We start from the raw sequence: 16,648 nt of genomic DNA on the forward strand, positions 1-16,648 counted from the left end.
CCCTGAGCCTGACCAACGCCACAGATAGCCTGCAGGGCCAGAGCAGAGGCCACAAACGGCCCGACTACAGAAGTGACCAAACCAAAGGCCAATGAGCAAGACTCATCTTTAATTTGCTCCCTTTTGAGTCGGCCAGCCAGCAGGGCTTTGGCCAAAGTTATTTACAGTTTCATTGTACAGTATTTACAATAGGATGCTGAACACAGACAGCATCACAGGGAGGGAGATAAAAGAGAGCTGAGAGCCAGAAGCCATTACCAGGAGCACAGGAGTGAAGACGGAAAGGGGTAAGTCAAGGGGAGATGAGATGACAGAGGAGGGAGAAAACCCAACTGGCTAAGGTGACACCATGGGAAAAGGGCTGGGAAGAGAGGCTGTTGGGACAATCTTCAACAGGAGACCAAAGCTCTTCATCTGTCCATCGTCCTCTGGACGGAAAGGGGAACGGCTAAGGCATAATGGATCTCTCCTTCCCTCAAGGAAAATATAGCTAATAGCTAAATACTGGATGGAGAATGAGGAGGAATTTAACGAGTTTCCAAAACAAATCTAAGACTGGAAAAACAGTAAGAAGATAACCATCCATGTTTGGAACAGTGGTTTTGGTGTTTTGTTTTTTTTTCTCAATGGGGGAATGGGAGGGAGAGAAGAAGGATTTTTACTGATTGAAAAAAATAAAATTTAATTTAAAAATAGAAGACTTAAAAGACATAAAGAATCAGTACAGTAAGAAAGGAAGAGTTATCCCACTGAATCCAAGGGCCACCCTTTCCCCCCCACTCTTCAGCTGTAATTTTCCAAACTTGAGTTTTAACTAAAAGGAAAGATAGGATGACAATGGAACAACAGAAAGAACCTGCCCCCTCTCCTCACTCCTGGCTCAGATTCTCTTCCACCCTAAAATTTTGGTTTCAGGGCTTGAGTCGGAGCCAGGGACAGAGTAGAGTAAGGATAGATAGGATAGAAGACACCAGACCACAGAGCCCCACAACTCCAGGGCCACAACGCCATAGGCCCAGCTTGTCCAGTGGGATGAAGAGGTCGCAAGTATTTCTGACCACATCCAGCAGGAGTGGGGGATGGCCTCGTAGCACTCGGGCAAGGAGGAGAACTCGAAGCCGAAGCTGCAGGGCCAGATGGGGCAGACTGCCTCTTGGGTCACCCCCAGATTCGCCTCCTCCCAAGTTCCCTGCTGTTGACACCTTTGTTCGACGCCAACTAGCCGAAGACTCCTGCTCCATTAGTAGTCGTATCTCATAGGCATCACGGCTCAAATTCATGATGAGAGAAAATAAGTAATACCTGAAACAGAGGCACAGGGTAGAAAGGATCAGTAAGATGGAAGGAAATCAGAGCTCAGTGCCCCTGAGATCAGGTAGTAAACTTTTCTTAATTTGCAAGAAAATCACATCAGACAACCCTTAAACATATGCCTTTTCCCCATTATGGAATGTTTTATTTCTCTTTCAGTACTAATTTAAGTTCCTCTCTACTTTCAAAACCTTGCTCCAAATTTAGAAAACTTTTCGATAATAATACCACCTAATTTGGTTCACTGCTATCCTCAGAATTTATGTGACAGGTTATGTCAACATAACTGAATTTAAAATCTTAAGGTAAAGGATTTCATCCTTTCTTGTATCTATTAACAGCATTTGGTACAGTGCTATAGGTGTGGTGGATACTCAAAATAAAGATTCTTACTGGTAATTCCAAATTCAATCTTTACACTGGCTAATAAGAAGTTGGAATAGAGAGAAGGAATAAGGTAAAAGGCAGACATATGGAAACAACTGAGACCAGAGACTGGGGACAGGGACAGTGAGGAATGAAAGGCAAGGCAAAGGGCAGTATCACAACCAAACTACACTACCCCCATTTTTGACTCAATCTGGGATTTCATCAGTTTAAAAAAATCATTGTAGTGAAGATCAATGTAGATCTGCCCCTTCTCTAAAACTTCTAGCCTTACAGAGCTGCCTGAGCACTGAGTGGTTACCTGCAGGGCCTAGGGTCACACAGCCAGTGTGTCACAGGCAACATTCAGACTCAGTTTCACCTCGAGGTGCCATAAAACCTAGTATCTTATATTTCATAATAGTAGACATTTTAGACATTGTCTCATATTGAAAAGAACTTTATGCATATTATCTTATTTCAATCTCATTAAAAATCCTTCTAAGTAAACAGTATTATTGTCCCTGTTTTTACAGATGAGGAAGCTGTGGTTCAAAGAGATCCTATGACTCATGCACAGTTGTAGTCAGTAGCAGTCACAGCAGGATTTGAATCCAAGACTTCAGACTCAAGAATCCAGTGCTCTATACCTTACTCCTTCACACAGTGGCAGAGTAGAATGCAGGAGGAATCAAAATGTGGTGTCTGAGGTGGCTAACTCTCACCAAAGGCTTATTTCCCGAGGTCTTAGAGGGTCCCTTAGTGAGATGAAGTCCAAGGGCAGAGGGGTCTCTAACCTGAATGAACGTTGGGCCCACTTCTCCTGGTCCACAAGGGGTGCCAGGCCAGCCTTTCCAGCCCACAAGACATTGTCACAGGCGAAGTACAGGGCTCTATTGAGATGGCTGACAGTGATGCAGAATCGAAGGACGACATCTGACAGATGCACCGCCCGTTTGGCCGACTCGAGGGCATCTGCTGAGTTACCCAGGCGAAGAACTGGATGGGAAAAGGGCAAAGGGACAGATGAGACAGGTGAGGCACGTGCAGCAAATAAGGAGAGACACGGGCAGACAAAACAAGATGGAGGACCAAGTGTGCCAGTGAGCAAGCAATGTTTAGATAAAAGCAGGAGGCAAGCGGAGGGCTGAGGCAGACAAGTTTAGTTTCTTTATCTTTGAAAACCTCAAACTCTAACAATATCTCCTTTCCCTTTGGTTAACAAGCTTAACCCCTCCCCTTATTCCCTTCCTTCCAATCGCCTGCTTGTACTTTGTTTCCTGCCCCCTTGACTGTGAAACAACAAGGGAGTAAAGCTATGGCTAGAAGAGCATTCTTAATCAAACAAGGGAGAATGGTGATCATAAAAGTTAAGGTAGGCCATTCCAATCACATAAAACTGAAAAGTTTTTGCATGAACAATACTGTTAAAAGTAGAAGAGAAGCTATTGACTAGAATAAAAAAAATTTTGCGACACAAAGCTCTGATAAAAGTAGCATACAGGAGATAGATAGAGAATGGATATAAATATAGAAGAACCATTATCAAAGGATATGAAGAGGCAGTTATCAAAAGAAGAAATTCAAGTTATCAACAAGAATATTCCAAATCTCTGGTAAGAGAAAGCACGGCTAATTAAAAATACAGGGTCATCTTGCAATCAGACTGGCAAAGATGACAAAAGTGGTAAATATTTTGTAAAAAGACGCCCACAAGTCCACTGTGGGTACAGCTTTGGACTGGTCTGTGTGAGAAAACAATCTGGCCTTCTAGCAAACAAGTCACCAACTTGTATGTGCCCTTTAGTCCAGTGATGACAGGACTAGCTCTACACGCCAGAGGTCAAAGTCAGAGGGAAGGCCTTGTTCGTGCATATTCCTAACAGCACTTTCTTGTGGCAGCAAAAAAAGAAATGGAAGAAAATGAGTGTGCTGATGAGAGAATAGCTGCACTCAGTGTCAAGAATGTAGTATTACTTTACTATAACAAAATAAAAAATGAAGAATTCAAACTTGGGAAGATTCCCATGAACTGAGACAGTGGGAAGTCAAGTCACTGAAATGAAGACCGTATTGGATGAGGTCGAGTGGGCAGAGAGCCCAAAGGGCAGCTAAGAGTACTCCCTAAGGCCAGCAGGGAGGGCACTGACCGGGGTCACCTCAACCTTACAGACCCCCCCCCACACCTGCGCCCTCTCTGCCCACCCCGGCTGGGTTAGCCTGCCAAGTGTTCTGTATCGCGGTGTTTTTCCCTCCACAGCACACTCCCCTGGGGTATGTTCTCCTGGTTAACTGGGCTCCCCTGGGGAACGTATCTTTTCCACGGTAACAGTTAAAGCCCTTTCCTTGCTGACCATAAGCTCCCCCACATCTATTCCATATTTACAACTCCCTGGGGTCTATTTTATCTCTTCGTTTTGTCCTTTTGGCCGTGGTGATTTGACCGAATCCCAACATTTGGTACCTACGTCAATCTCCTCCCTATTGTAAAGAATATTTTTTTTGTTTGTTTTTGTTCTGTGTTTTTTTTTTTTTTAAGTCTCAATAAAACATTAAGAAGAGGTCTCGGGGTTCCCCGGGGAGGCTGAGGAGGGAAGTCCCGAGGAGGGCACGGGCCACTCACGCTTTCGGCCCAGGCTCAGGTGGCCCTCCAACTGCCGGATTTGCTTCTGGAGCTCAGGACTTGCCCCGTGTTTCTGCAGCGCGTGGCCGAGGAGGGAGCAGGCATACTGGGCAGCCCTAGGGGAAGGAGAAAGGGCGGGGGTGGGGAGAGGCTGGCACGCAGGTCCGCCCCGCTCCCCGTCGTGCCCGCGGGCGCAGACCAGAGGAGGATGGGGCTGGGAGCTAGAGAAGGTTACAGGGAGGGGGTGGGGAGCGCCTGCCTCCGGGGGACCAATGGAGAGGTGCAGGCGAGAGCTCGCGGGCCAGAGGGCAGCAGCACGGGGGACTCCCGGGGGCGGGGCTGCGGGCACCCTCCTCCCACAACCGGAGCCGAGACCCGCTCCGCCCCCTGCGCAGCGGCCGAGCCGGTCCTTTCTTCCTCCCCGCCCCCAACTCCTCCAGGATCACGTGGGCACGAGACCACCTCCCCCCTCCCGCCCCCCAGGCCCAGCAGCGAACAGTAGGACCGGTAGCGGACGGGCAGTTCCGAATGGAAGCCCGCCGCGCTGCCGTACACTCGCGCACACACACACAACGAGCAGGGTCCGAGCCCCCCACGGAGGGGAGCCAGGTTATGGGAATCTCCACCCGTCTCGGTCCTCCCCACAACCCATGCCTCAGTTTCCCCATCTGTCCTGCGGGCGGAAACGACTCATCCCCTCACAACTCGGCCCGCGCACTCGCTTAAGGGTCGGTCTCTCCCGGCCTCCGTACCCGGGGCTGACCCTTTCTGACCCCGTAGCCCGAGCTGACCGCAAAGGTGTCCGTCCCCGCTCGCGCCCCGGATCCCGACCGCACCTGCACAGGCGCTCCCGGGCTTGGCTCTGGGCGCTAAAGCGGACCCAGGCGTCCATCCCGGCGGCACCAAGGTCCACTAACCGGCTCTGTGGCCTCGTCCTGCCCAGTTGGGCCCAGGATCCTTTCCCCTTCCCACGCCCACCTCCGCAGAGCCCGACGGCACCGCGCGAGGGACAAACTGGGGAGCGAAGCAAAGCGCGCGGAGGCCCCGCCCCTCGGAGCTGGTGCCGGGCGGGGACCCGCCGAGGACCGGCATCTCCGCCCGCCCTTCGGCTGCTCCCGAGAGTCCAGCGCGGCGGGAGTCAGTCATTCCCACAGATTCTCCCGCGCACTGGGACGGGAACGACGCCCAGAGCCGCCCGGGGACCCTGCAGCAGCCGCAGCCTTTAAATGTACTGCTCCCGGGGAAGGAGGGGCGGGACCGAGGGGCGGGGCCTGGGTGGGGGCGGGGCCGCGGGAGGCTGGCGTGCAGAACCGCAGCCGCAGTGACCTCCAGCAGGGGAGCGGGCGCCGAACAGCGGCATTCCGGGGACGGGACTTCGGAGAGCTCCTGGGTCAGCCCGGCCTGGGCGCGGAGCCGGGAAGCCCCCTGAGGGTCGGACAAGTGGCCCCTGAGTTCTGGAAAGCTGGGCGGCGCGGGACGCGCGCAACTCCCCGGGGCAAAGATGGGAAGGGTCCCGGAGGCTGACCGCGGATGCCTTGGGAGACCACGATGACCGGCATCGGCCCCTGGCCTGGCGGGGGAAGGGATGGGCTGCGCGAGCCGACGGCTCCCCCCCTGCAGCTATGTCCACGGGCAATGACACAGGCTGGGGCTCTACCGTGGGCGAGGAGGCTTGGGCGGGGACGGGGGTCGAGGTGGAGGAGTCTGCGCTCCCCACCTTCTCGACCGCGGCCAAGGTCCGAGTAGGAGTGACCGCTGCCCTGTTCCTGTCCTCGGCTGCAGGCAATCTGGCGGTGCTGTGGTCCGTGACACGGCCGAGATCCAGTCGACTCCGCCCCTCCCCGGTCCGCCGACTTTTTGGCCACTTAGCCGCTGCAGACTTGCTGGTCACTTTCGTGGTCATGCCGCTGGACGCTGCGTGGAATGCCACCGTCCAGTGGCTCGCCGGAGACGTGGCTTGCCGGATCCTCATGTTCCTGAAACTGCTGGCCATGTACGCGGCTGCTTTTCTGCCTGTGGTCATTGGACTTGACCGCCAGGCTGCTGTGCTGCATCCTCTTGGACCCCGAGGGGGTGGGCGAAAGCTGCTGGGGACAGCCTGGGGGCTTAGTTTTCTGCTTGCACTGCCCCAGGTGAGTGACCAAAGGAACGGGAGCCGCTGGAGTCCAGGTATTAATCTACTTTGGGAACTCGCGGAAAAGATCTCTTACCGCCTCTTTGCCCTGCAGCTGTCATTTACACACAATTTGCATAAAATTGCTACGCACAGTGGCCCCGCCTACCCCTTGAAAGTCTGTGCTCTCTAGTCTGCTTTCCATTTTTCTCTCACCTTCCCGAGGGTTCCGGAAACCCGTTTTTTTTTCCTCTTTTCACTTTTCCTCTAGCTCCTCGGGTAAAGAGGAGCGGCTCTAACAGCTAGAAACAAGAAAGTGAAGGAGGGAAGTTAATTGAGATCTTGATACGCAAATTTATGGTGCATAGATGAACCTGAATACTTCAGACCCTTCTGCAGATCATATCTTAAATCAACCTGGGAGCTTTAAAAGTTTAGGGGGGAAATAAAACCTAAACAAAGCAAAAATCCCCTTTAGCTAAAATAAATAAAATTGGTTAACCAGCTTCTACTTGCGGATAGACCAGAAAAAAAGTTAGGATTCTTTATTTTAGAAGGAGTCTTAAGAAAAAAAAATCTCATTTACAAGTACTGCACTTTAAGAGAATACTTGATGTACTTCTCATTTGACTCTCACAACAGCACTGAGTCAGGTACTGCATTTGATGTTAATAAATGCATGGTTGAATGAATCTTCCCATTTTACAAGAAGGGAAAATAACGCTTAGAAGTATTAAGTTGATTTCCTCTAGTTCACACAGCCAATAAATGAAAAGCCTGAACTAACATCCGAGTTTTCTGATTCTAAACTAGTGATATTTTTACTGTGGTAAAGGGATTTAAATCTACAAAATCATTAAAAGTCACTAATTTCCATAATCTAGAAACTAGGTGGCATCTCAGATCTTGCAAGGATAATGGGAAAGAAAGCAATTCTAATTATGGCTTTTAGACTAATACTTTACTTTTGAGTAGTCAGCATTCCAAATAAATCCTTAATTGTAAAGAAACCCATTGCTACAACAGGAGTAGATGGTGTTTTTTTCTTTTTCATAAAGCCAAACTAACTTATGTACTGTAATTACCAACAAATTAACCATAGTATTTTTAGAGGTAGAAGTAGAATAGCAAAAAGGGATATTTTGTCAGTTCCAAGGCACCTGGGTTAATTGTTAGGGTCTTTTTTTTTTTTTTTTTTTTTGCTATAAGTTTTAAATAATTTTTAAATAAAATTTGACATTTAAAAATGTGTTGGTGTTTTAAAGTTTAATATATACATAATGTTAGAAGTAATTAAGATGATTACTTCTTTACATTTATTAAGTTTCCAGGTGCCTGAGATATTTAGAAGGAAGGAGGTTCAGCAAAAGGGATTATGCAGGTATTGAAAGATTTCTTCTAACCTGATGTGACTTTGGGTAAATCACTTTACCTCTGGATCTGAATTGTATCCTCTATAAAATGAAGGAGTAAGGGGTTCAGCTAGGGGGCGCAGTGGATAGAATACCAGCCTTGAATTCAGGAGGGCCAGAGTTCAAATTTGGTCTCAGACACTTAACACTTCCTAGCTGTGTGATCCTGAGCAAGTCACTTAACTCCAGCCTCAGAAAATAAATAAGTAAAATGAAGGAGTCACCCTAGTCTCTAAAGTCCCTTCCTGCTCTAGGATTATGTGAATCTTTTGATTGCACAGAGGAAAGACTAAGAAATCCTAGGATAATTGTGGGCAAATTTAGTTGCTATGGATTGTTTGGAGCCTTGATCTACTTTTAGAACATGGAGAGGGTTAAATTTGAGTTCATTCAGAGTTTATACTTTTCCCAAATACCCTTTTCTACATACCCACCAGCAACTATAGAAGGAACTAATATAGTTTGTAAAACTTGTGGGTTTTCATTTTCAACTTACTGAAGGGTTAGATCTCTGATCATTTGACTCTCTCCCCATTCTGTCCTCTTTTAAGGTTATTTTTGAACTTTTGAAGAAGGCAGAATAAAACTGAATACTCAGGGGGAAAAAAAGAATAATCCATTTTTAGGTTTGTTTTTGCATTGATTATATACTTTAACACTTAGAACTGTCTTGTAAATAGCCTAGGTTTTAATTTGCTGGTCTGAGTCAGCCCTTAATTTTCTTCTCAGTATGCCACTGAGATTATAGGCAAGTGTTATTAACTTGTGCTGCTTATTTCAATTTTGAGGGAAGTGATTTGATGATTTTTTTTAAAAAGTTGATATTACAATTTACAATTTACTTTCCTTTTAAACCCCATGAGCTAGAAGGTACAGGTATTAGTCTCATTTTACATTCAGCAATCTAAGAGGTTCTGATCTGTCCAAAGGTTTATGTAGGCAGGAGGGACATACACATTTATAGCTATTATCCTCATTTTACATCTGAGATAGAGAGGTAGTGGCTTGCTGGGGGTCACATGGCCAATTAAGTGTTAGAGGCTGGGTTAGTATTTGAACAAATTTGGATATTAACTTGTAGAAATAGACTAGAAATTCTGCTTCTGATCCCAGTTCCAGTGTCCGCTCATGTCTACTTCTCCATATCCACTCATCTCAGAATGGATCAAAGTTCCAAGTGACTGATAACATTTTAGCTACTGACATGTCCTTCCCTATGTGACATTTCCCCCCTTTCTGCTGAAACTGCCTTAAATTGTTCATTTAAGTGGCAGGTACTTTTGCTTCCAGTTGCTGGAGTGAAAACCAACAACCCTGGAGACCCCAAACAAAAACATGCAAATAAGCCAACACAACATTGTTTTTAAATGTCAATTTTTATTAATACTTTCGATATTTACAATAGACAAGTTCTTGCTCAAACATCTTGGCGAACAGATCAACTGCTTAAGTGAGTTTCTGAACAGCACCCTTTATACAATATTTCTTGTTCAACAGAATTTAGTCCACACAGTGAGTATTAGCACCATGGGTTGTTGGCTAGATGGCTAAAAAGAAAAAAAAGCCCTCCTCATATGCTCAGATTGCGTTAAAACAATACAGCTAAGTTTGTGAACACACAAGCCTCTAAATAGATGGTTATGCTCCAGCTAGTTTATGTTGTGCTTGGCATCATGGATATTGTTGCCCTAACCAACATTGCCCCTGTATGGTCGGGTGAGGGGGGTGGCAGTGGGTAATCTTATGACCTAAGAAGGTGGAAGTCTCTTGTTTTGTACTCCACCCATTCCAGCTGTTCCTGTTTCATACTGTCCGCCGTGCTGGCCCAGTCCCCTTCATTCAGTGTGTCACCAAAGGAAGCTTCAAGGCCCGATGGCAAGAAATCACCTATAACCTCTTCACCTTCTGTGGGCTCTTCCTGATACCTCTGATAACCATGGCCATCTGCTATGGCCGGATTGTATTCAGTGTGTCCAGACACCGAACAGGGAAAAGGGAGCATGGTGAGACTTCAATTCCTAGAGCCTGATCCTCATTTCCCAATCTCCACCATGAAAATCTTCCTGCCTTTAGCTCATAGTGAGATCCTTATCACAAAAGTGCTTTCACTCCAGCCCATTGCTATGGGGGAAATCAGTCAAGTCCAAAAAGGACTAATTCTATCTATCCTTCTTTGAAGCCCAGGTCCACAGGGTTTTAGCAGGTGAGGGTACATGTCACCACCACCATCTCCCTTGACCATGGGTAAGGGTTAGAGTGGAGGGGGAAAGGATTGGGGCTGGTTAACTTTATATTCTAAAATAGTACCCCATACTCTGGCCTGAAGTCCCTTCCCCAGCATGTGTCACCTCTCTAAACTCCATCTGGAAAGGTGATTCATACCCTCAGTGAGGTGTTTATGCATGTGTACAAGGACAATAGTATTCATATGAGCTTCAAAAAGAACTGCAATATACATCTATCCATCTGCCTCTTTCCATCAGCTTGCCTCATGCTCACCTAGTGCCTAGAAAGGGAATTGACAATTATTCATCTCTAACTCCCCAGCCCCTGCTGGTCAGTTCGATCTTCGCCGTTCCTTTGACAATCGTCCCCGTGTTCGGCTTCGGGCCCTTCGACTATCCTTACTTGTCCTGCTGACCTTCGTTATCTGTTGGACACCTTACTACCTGCTGGGTCTGTGGTACTGGTTCTCTCCCAGCATGCTAAGCAATGTCCCCCCCAGTCTCAGCCACATTCTGTTCCTCTTTGGCCTCCTCAATGCTCCCCTGGACCCTTTACTTTATGGGGCCTTCACCCTTGGCTGTAGGAAAGGGCACCAGGAGCTTGGTTTAGATTCTTCCCGGGGGCAAAGGAGTTCTTGGAGAGTCCCTCAAAAAGCAATTCAGGTACCTAGGCACCTGGAAGTGAGCACTGAGGTTAGTGGGAAGATAGGAAAAATGGAGGAGACATCTCTATAACTCTTGCTGAGATCCTTTTTCTTCACTCTATCCCCAGGCTTCCAACCACAAAATTTTAAAAAGTTAACTAATTTTTTTTTTTAAATCCCTATCTTGTCCCTATAGCCACTCCCATTCCTCAACCACCTACCCCAGCCAAACAGAAAATATGGAGGGCATAAGAGTCTCCTGGGTGGAGAAGATTCTTCTTCCACCCTTAGTAAGGGAAAGAATAAGAATATTCCAGGCTTTAGTAATTCAATACTTGAGAGAGTATCATTGATATTCCCCTAATTGTTAAAGCACATTTCACTCCCTTAGCTGGAAGAATGGGTTTTTACTACTTAAAACAGTCAGAAAAGGCCTGTGTTGCCTCCCTAGCTTTTTACCTTGTATGTTTGACTCTCACATGTAGAAAAGAAAACTAAACTGTTTATTCAGAATGCAAAAGAAACACTTAAGGAGGTGGAAGAATAAAGAGTCCCATCCCAGGCCCTTTACTCCGAGGCTGGATGTTGGGCAAACTGATCTTCTGGAGAGAACAACATGTGAGCAGGGCAGTCAGCGCCGCCTCCGGTCTGGGCTCCTGCTCCGCCTTCGGCCACCTCTACAAAGGAAAGGAAGGAGAGTCAGTCCATCAGGATGACTAGAATGAACCCACTATTGTTCTACTTTTCTCATCCGCATCCATCTACCCCTAGCTCCTTCCTTACCTCCTTTTGCCTTTGGGTGGCCCTCGAACAAAACACCAGTCCACACTTATCGGCTGCCCCATCATATCCTGGCCATTGAGCCCCTCCATGGCTGCCTGGGCCTCTTTGTAAGTTTCATATTCTACTAGCGTATACCCCTTGGGAAAAGAGAAAAAAACATCAGACAGTCCACAGCCACCCAAGCATGGCGAGAGAGCCCCGGCATTCCTTCCCAACCCTACACTCGGATATCACACACACCAGACATGTAAGTTTCCATTTAATGAATGCACTGCATGAACCGACCCCAACTGTGTTCCTGTCGTTTGTTACAAGGTCTGCTCCGCTGCCTACGACTAACTTTCAGGGCTGCCCAGCCCGCAGCTGCACAAACTCCCCCCTTACTTTGAGGTACCCCGTGCGCCGGTCCAGGTTCAGGTGGATATTCTTGATTTCCCCATACTCCGCAAATTTGTCGTGAATATCTTCTTCAGTGGCCTCCTCATGCACGCCGGTCACAAAGAGAATCCAACCCTCCACCGCTGCGGATCAAAGCACGAAGCGGGGAACGTCAGCCTAAGCGGCTCCGGGGGAGGTCTGCTCCCCCAGACGCCCCGCCCCCCCTCCCCAGGGGTTATCCCTCCCCACCTCCTATCACTCACAGCGCTGAGGCCCCGGCTCATCTCCATCCTGCTCCACGCTGTCATAGTCCTCCCGCATTCGGGCCCGGGACCCTTCCTCTGTAAGCACAGGCAGTGCGTTTCAGAAAAAGCAAGGTGGCCCTTCCCGAGGCCCAACGCCGGCCCAGCGCCCTCCTACCCCGGCCTCACCTGAACCGAAGCCTCGACCCTTGCGTTTCTTGGCTTTTTCCTTCAGTTTGTGAATGCTCTCTGGAGGGAGGGAAGAGCTGGGTCAGGGAAGGCGGCCCGAGTCCCCGCCTGGGGATGGGGCGCGGGGCCTCCCATGGCTAAGGCCGGTGGCCCGGCCCCCCTCTCCCCCCCGGGGCTGCTAGGGAAGACAGACTTGCCTCCCAACATCTCCCCATCCGAGGCCCGGCCCTTCGCGCCCTCTGCCCATCCGCTCCGCACCGTCCCCATCCTCGTCCATGGCGAAGTCTTCGCCGCCGGCCTCATGAAGATCCAGTACGTCTGCCATTTTGCCCAGTTCTCCGGCTCCTCCGAGCGCTTATGCAGCAAGGCACGGTGGGAAACAATAGCGGGGCAAAGAAACGCCCCACGAGTTGTTGTTGACTGCTTGGATGGCCAATGAGATGACTCAAGTCTAAGATTCTCTCTTCTCTTTGGTTGAGAGGCACCACGCTTACGTAAGTCCAGCAACCTCCGGGGTGGAGCATTGGGAGAGGCGGGATCCTGAGGAGAGAGTTTCCGGGGAAGGAGGGCTGGAGGGCAGATCACGTGGGAATAGGCCGCGCCTGCGCCTGCGGATCCCGGTGCCCCGCCTCCTTCTCAAACTTCACTCCAAGTCGCAGTTTGCCGCCTTCCGCGGCTCCGGGCACAGCCGGCTCCTTTGTTTTTTCTGCGGTTCTTCGCTTGGTGGCGCTCTCCTTTCTCCTCTCCTGAAAGACCCAAGGGGCGTGAGAGGGCGTCTTTTTCACTTCGGAGCCCACTCTCCGGCCGACAAGCCCCTTTCTTCACCGAAGAATAGGGCGCACACTTCCCAGCCCCCGCTTAGCGGCGCGGCGGGGGTTCCGAGGGGCCGCGGGTCTCGGTGATCCAGGTGGGCCCGACGCGACTTGGAAAAGAAGCTCGCGGTCCCAGTAACCTCATGTAACCTAGAACTTTCTCCCGTGGGGTACCGGGGTCTCAAACGACTTACTCGGCCTTGGAGCCTTCCACTTGTCCGCCGTTGTGATTGTTCCACAATCTTTCTCCCCAAACTTCATCCCTTCCCCTGCGCAGTCGATTCTACATTTGTTTCTCTCGGTTTTCTCCTTCCTTTCGGGATTAATCCCATTACTACACCTCTTCCTTTTCCAATCCTCATCTCCGTCAGCAAATGTATCCTTCGCCTCCAAACTTTTCACTGTAAGCGCCTCATTCAAGTTGCGTATCTACTCTCGATAGCATCTAGAAAGATTTGGAAATTCCGAGCATTTTGCAGATTAAAAAAGCCGAAACGACTTTTGGCAATAAAGAGTCCCCTCCATAGTAGTAAGCAGGGTCTTTCCGGGATCCCTGCTGAGCCTCTGACAGATTTCTGTTGCAATTCTTTAGCAATTGATACTTAGTATCTTCTGGCCCCTTGTGATACTCGTGATGACTTGTGATACTTTTCATGTTCCTACTTGGACTCTTTGCTGGCTCCTCATCCATCCCGGTGAATACTCATTCCCTTTTGCATCTAGCATAGGCTGCCTTTCGAATATTCTTTCCTTTGGGAATTTCATCTCCTCCCGTGACTTCAGTCATCTCATCCGTGCAGAAGTCTCCCAAGCAATTGTCAGCCTTTCTGCTTGATTTCTGTCCTGTTTTCCTGGTTCTAGTTGAGGACTCCATTTGATTGAACTTAAGAATTGATTGTGTAACATAGGAGATACTAAAGCAGAATTAATTAGCTCAGAAGAAACTCAGAGGTTCTCCCAGTTAGAGAATCCATTTCAAATGTTCACAGGGATTATTGATGTCGGACCTGTAGCAGAGCATTCCAAGCCATTGGTTTTTCAGTCACAGTGGACACGCTATAACAACTCTAATAGAGTGATATCACTTTGGTCCTACTGGAGAAGGCCAAAAACCAACCAACTAACTAACCCACTGTAGTTCAAACATAGTATATCCAAAGTTGAACTCCTCTAAACCTGACACTTCTCTCTTCTTCTTCTTAAAAAACACACACATTTTCCCAGTTACATGTTGAAATAATTTAAAAAAGCAGTTTGATATGTTTGTGCAATCATATAAAATATTCCCATTAGTCAGGTTGTAAGAGACACAAAAAAATCCCAAAAAAACCAAACCAAAAAAAAAAAAAAATTAAAGAGATGTAGGTTTCGATCTGCAGAGTCCATTAGTTCTTAATTGTCTTGACAATATTATTGAAAATAGGTAAGTCGTTTACCTATTTTGTACAATATTATTGTTGCTTTAACAATATTCTGTTTATTTTACTTTGTATTACTTCCTGTAAGTCTTTCTGAAATCATCCTGCTTTTCATTTCTTATATCACTACAGTATTTCATTACAACCAAACACTACATACAGCTTATTCAGCCATTCCCTAATTGGTGAGAATCACCTCAATTTCCAATTCTTTGCCATCACACAAAGAGCTGCTATAAATATTTTTGTTCAAATAGGTCCTTACCCCATTCCTGCTCCTTTAAATCTAGGGACTAGAAATGATATTACTGGAACAAAGGGTATGCACAATTTTATGGCTCTTTGAATATAATTCTAAACTGCTTTCAAGAATGGTAGGATTAGTTTACAATTCCACCAACAGTGCATTAATGATGGGTAAACTATTCCTTGTTCTCCTAATTTGCTTATGGTATCATCCTTTATTTTATATTCTGTAACGACTAAAGTTGTTAATTATTTCAACTGGATTTTTAGTTGATTCTCTAGAATTCTCTAAGTATACCATTATATCATCTGCAAAGAATAATAGTTTTGTTTCCTACTTTCCTATTCCAATTTCTTTTTCTTCTCTTCTTCCTACAGCTAACTTTTTTAAAAATTTATTTTAAAGAAACAGACTAAGACAGAAAAGAAATATAAAACAAAATGAAACAAAACAAGAGAATATTGTCATGTGCCCAATAGAACATCAGAGAGGATTCAAAATATATAACAACAAATATTAGTTCAAGGAAGTATATATAATAGTAGAAGAAATTATAAGTGTTCATCTTTACTTTCTTGTAAATTATTCTTTTGTTCTCTGCTGTGCATCTTTTTTACTTTATTCTTTTGAGCCCTTTTCATCCTTTCCTCTTACCCCCAATCAGGCTATAGTTAAGAAAGGATATATTTATATATACATATGTAGATATATATACACATACACATACTCCCCCTACATACATATATCTTTCCTATCCCTGCTGACTCTTTGCCTTAATTCTGCTCCCAATTTGCCTTGCTATTATTTAACCTCTTCCCATCCAGGTATCCCTCCCTTGTCTCCTACCAGAACCCTTTGCTTCCCTGTCCACCCATCCCTCCCCAATTATTTTTTAATAGATTTTGGAGAGTGATATGCCATTCACAGTATGTAAATAATGTTACCTATTTAACCCATTCCCAATGTGAGTAGGTTTTCAGAACTACAAATCTCTTCCCCTCTCTAAGCCCCTGTTGTTGATGCCAGTCTTAAAGATATACTATACATTTCCCATATTAAAAATATAAATAAACAATTTGTCCATGTTGAGCTCCTTGAAATTGATCTCTGATTTCAGCTCTTATATGTTAAGTTCAAATTTGGTTGATAGAAAGTCTTGAAAATCTGCAAGTTTGTTGAATATCTTTTTTTTTTTTCCTCATTCAATACTATAGATAATTTTGCTGGATATATTTTTGGCCACAGTCCTAGTTCTTTTGATTATCTGTAGATGTGATTCCAGGATCAGCAACTGCTAATATTTCTAATGCATTTCTGCATGTATTGAGATAACTATAAGATTTATGTTGGTTTTGTTATTGATACGGTCAATTATGCTGACAGCTTTTCTAATACTGAACCAGCCTTGCATTTTTGGTATAAATCTCACTTGATCATAGTGTATGATTCTTGTGATATTGCTGTAATCTCCCATCTAGTATTTTATAGCAATCTATCACAAAAATAGATGCAGAAAAAGCTTTTGATAAATATCCTATTAAAAAACACAAGTGTGCATAGAAATTTTTGCATCAATATTCATTTGTAAAATTGATCTATAGTTTTCTCTTTTTTTCTCCTGATTTTGGTATGAGCAATATATTTGTGCCATAAAAGGAATTTGTCTATTTTCCCACATAGTTATAAACTGTTTGGTATAATTCACTTGTGAATGGCTTGTTCAGTTTTGCTTTGTTTTTTTAAGATGGGGTTATTAAATATTCTACTTCATCTTCTGTTAATCTGGGCAATTTTTGTAAATACTTATTTCATTTAGATTGTCAGATTGCATATAATTGGGCAAAATAGCTCCTAATAATTGCTTTGTCTTTTCATTATTGCAATT

General features: G+C 46.1%; 3 protein-coding genes across 3 annotated transcripts; 1 reads left to right on the forward strand and 2 right to left on the reverse strand.

Moving 5' to 3' along the window:
- Positions 1-92: 92 nt before the first annotated feature.
- On the reverse strand, positions 93-5,495 carry PEX11B (peroxisomal biogenesis factor 11 beta). Its single transcript, XM_074263305.1, has 4 exons — positions 5,137-5,495; positions 4,301-4,416; positions 2,475-2,676; positions 93-1,302 (listed from the first exon to the last, which is right to left on the reverse strand). The coding sequence occupies exons 1-4, from the start codon at positions 5,190-5,192 to the stop codon at positions 912-914; spliced, it is 765 nt and encodes a 254-aa protein (XP_074119406.1). The 5' UTR covers positions 5,193-5,495; the 3' UTR covers positions 93-911.
- Positions 5,496-6,270: 775 nt separating this feature from the next.
- Positions 6,271-10,946, forward strand: LOC141540940 (gonadotropin-releasing hormone II receptor-like). Its single transcript, XM_074264902.1, has 4 exons — positions 6,271-6,432; positions 9,618-9,828; positions 10,373-10,630; positions 10,891-10,946. Exons 1-4 carry the CDS (start codon positions 6,271-6,273, stop codon positions 10,944-10,946), a joined length of 687 nt encoding a protein of 228 aa, XP_074121003.1.
- RBM8A (RNA binding motif protein 8A) lies at positions 9,183-12,689 on the reverse strand. The gene is made up of 6 exons (XM_074263306.1): positions 12,545-12,689; positions 12,287-12,346; positions 12,119-12,196; positions 11,862-11,998; positions 11,478-11,614; positions 9,183-11,371 (listed from the first exon to the last, which is right to left on the reverse strand). The coding sequence occupies exons 1-6, from the start codon at positions 12,609-12,611 to the stop codon at positions 11,326-11,328; spliced, it is 525 nt and encodes a 174-aa protein (XP_074119407.1). The 5' UTR covers positions 12,612-12,689; the 3' UTR covers positions 9,183-11,325.
- Between the last annotated feature and the right edge of the window lie 3,959 nt (positions 12,690-16,648).

Source organism: Sminthopsis crassicaudata, chromosome 4 (assembly GCF_048593235.1).
Source record: "Sminthopsis crassicaudata isolate SCR6 chromosome 4, ASM4859323v1, whole genome shotgun sequence".
In the NCBI taxonomy this organism is placed as follows: Eukaryota; Metazoa; Chordata; class Mammalia; order Dasyuromorphia; family Dasyuridae; genus Sminthopsis; species Sminthopsis crassicaudata.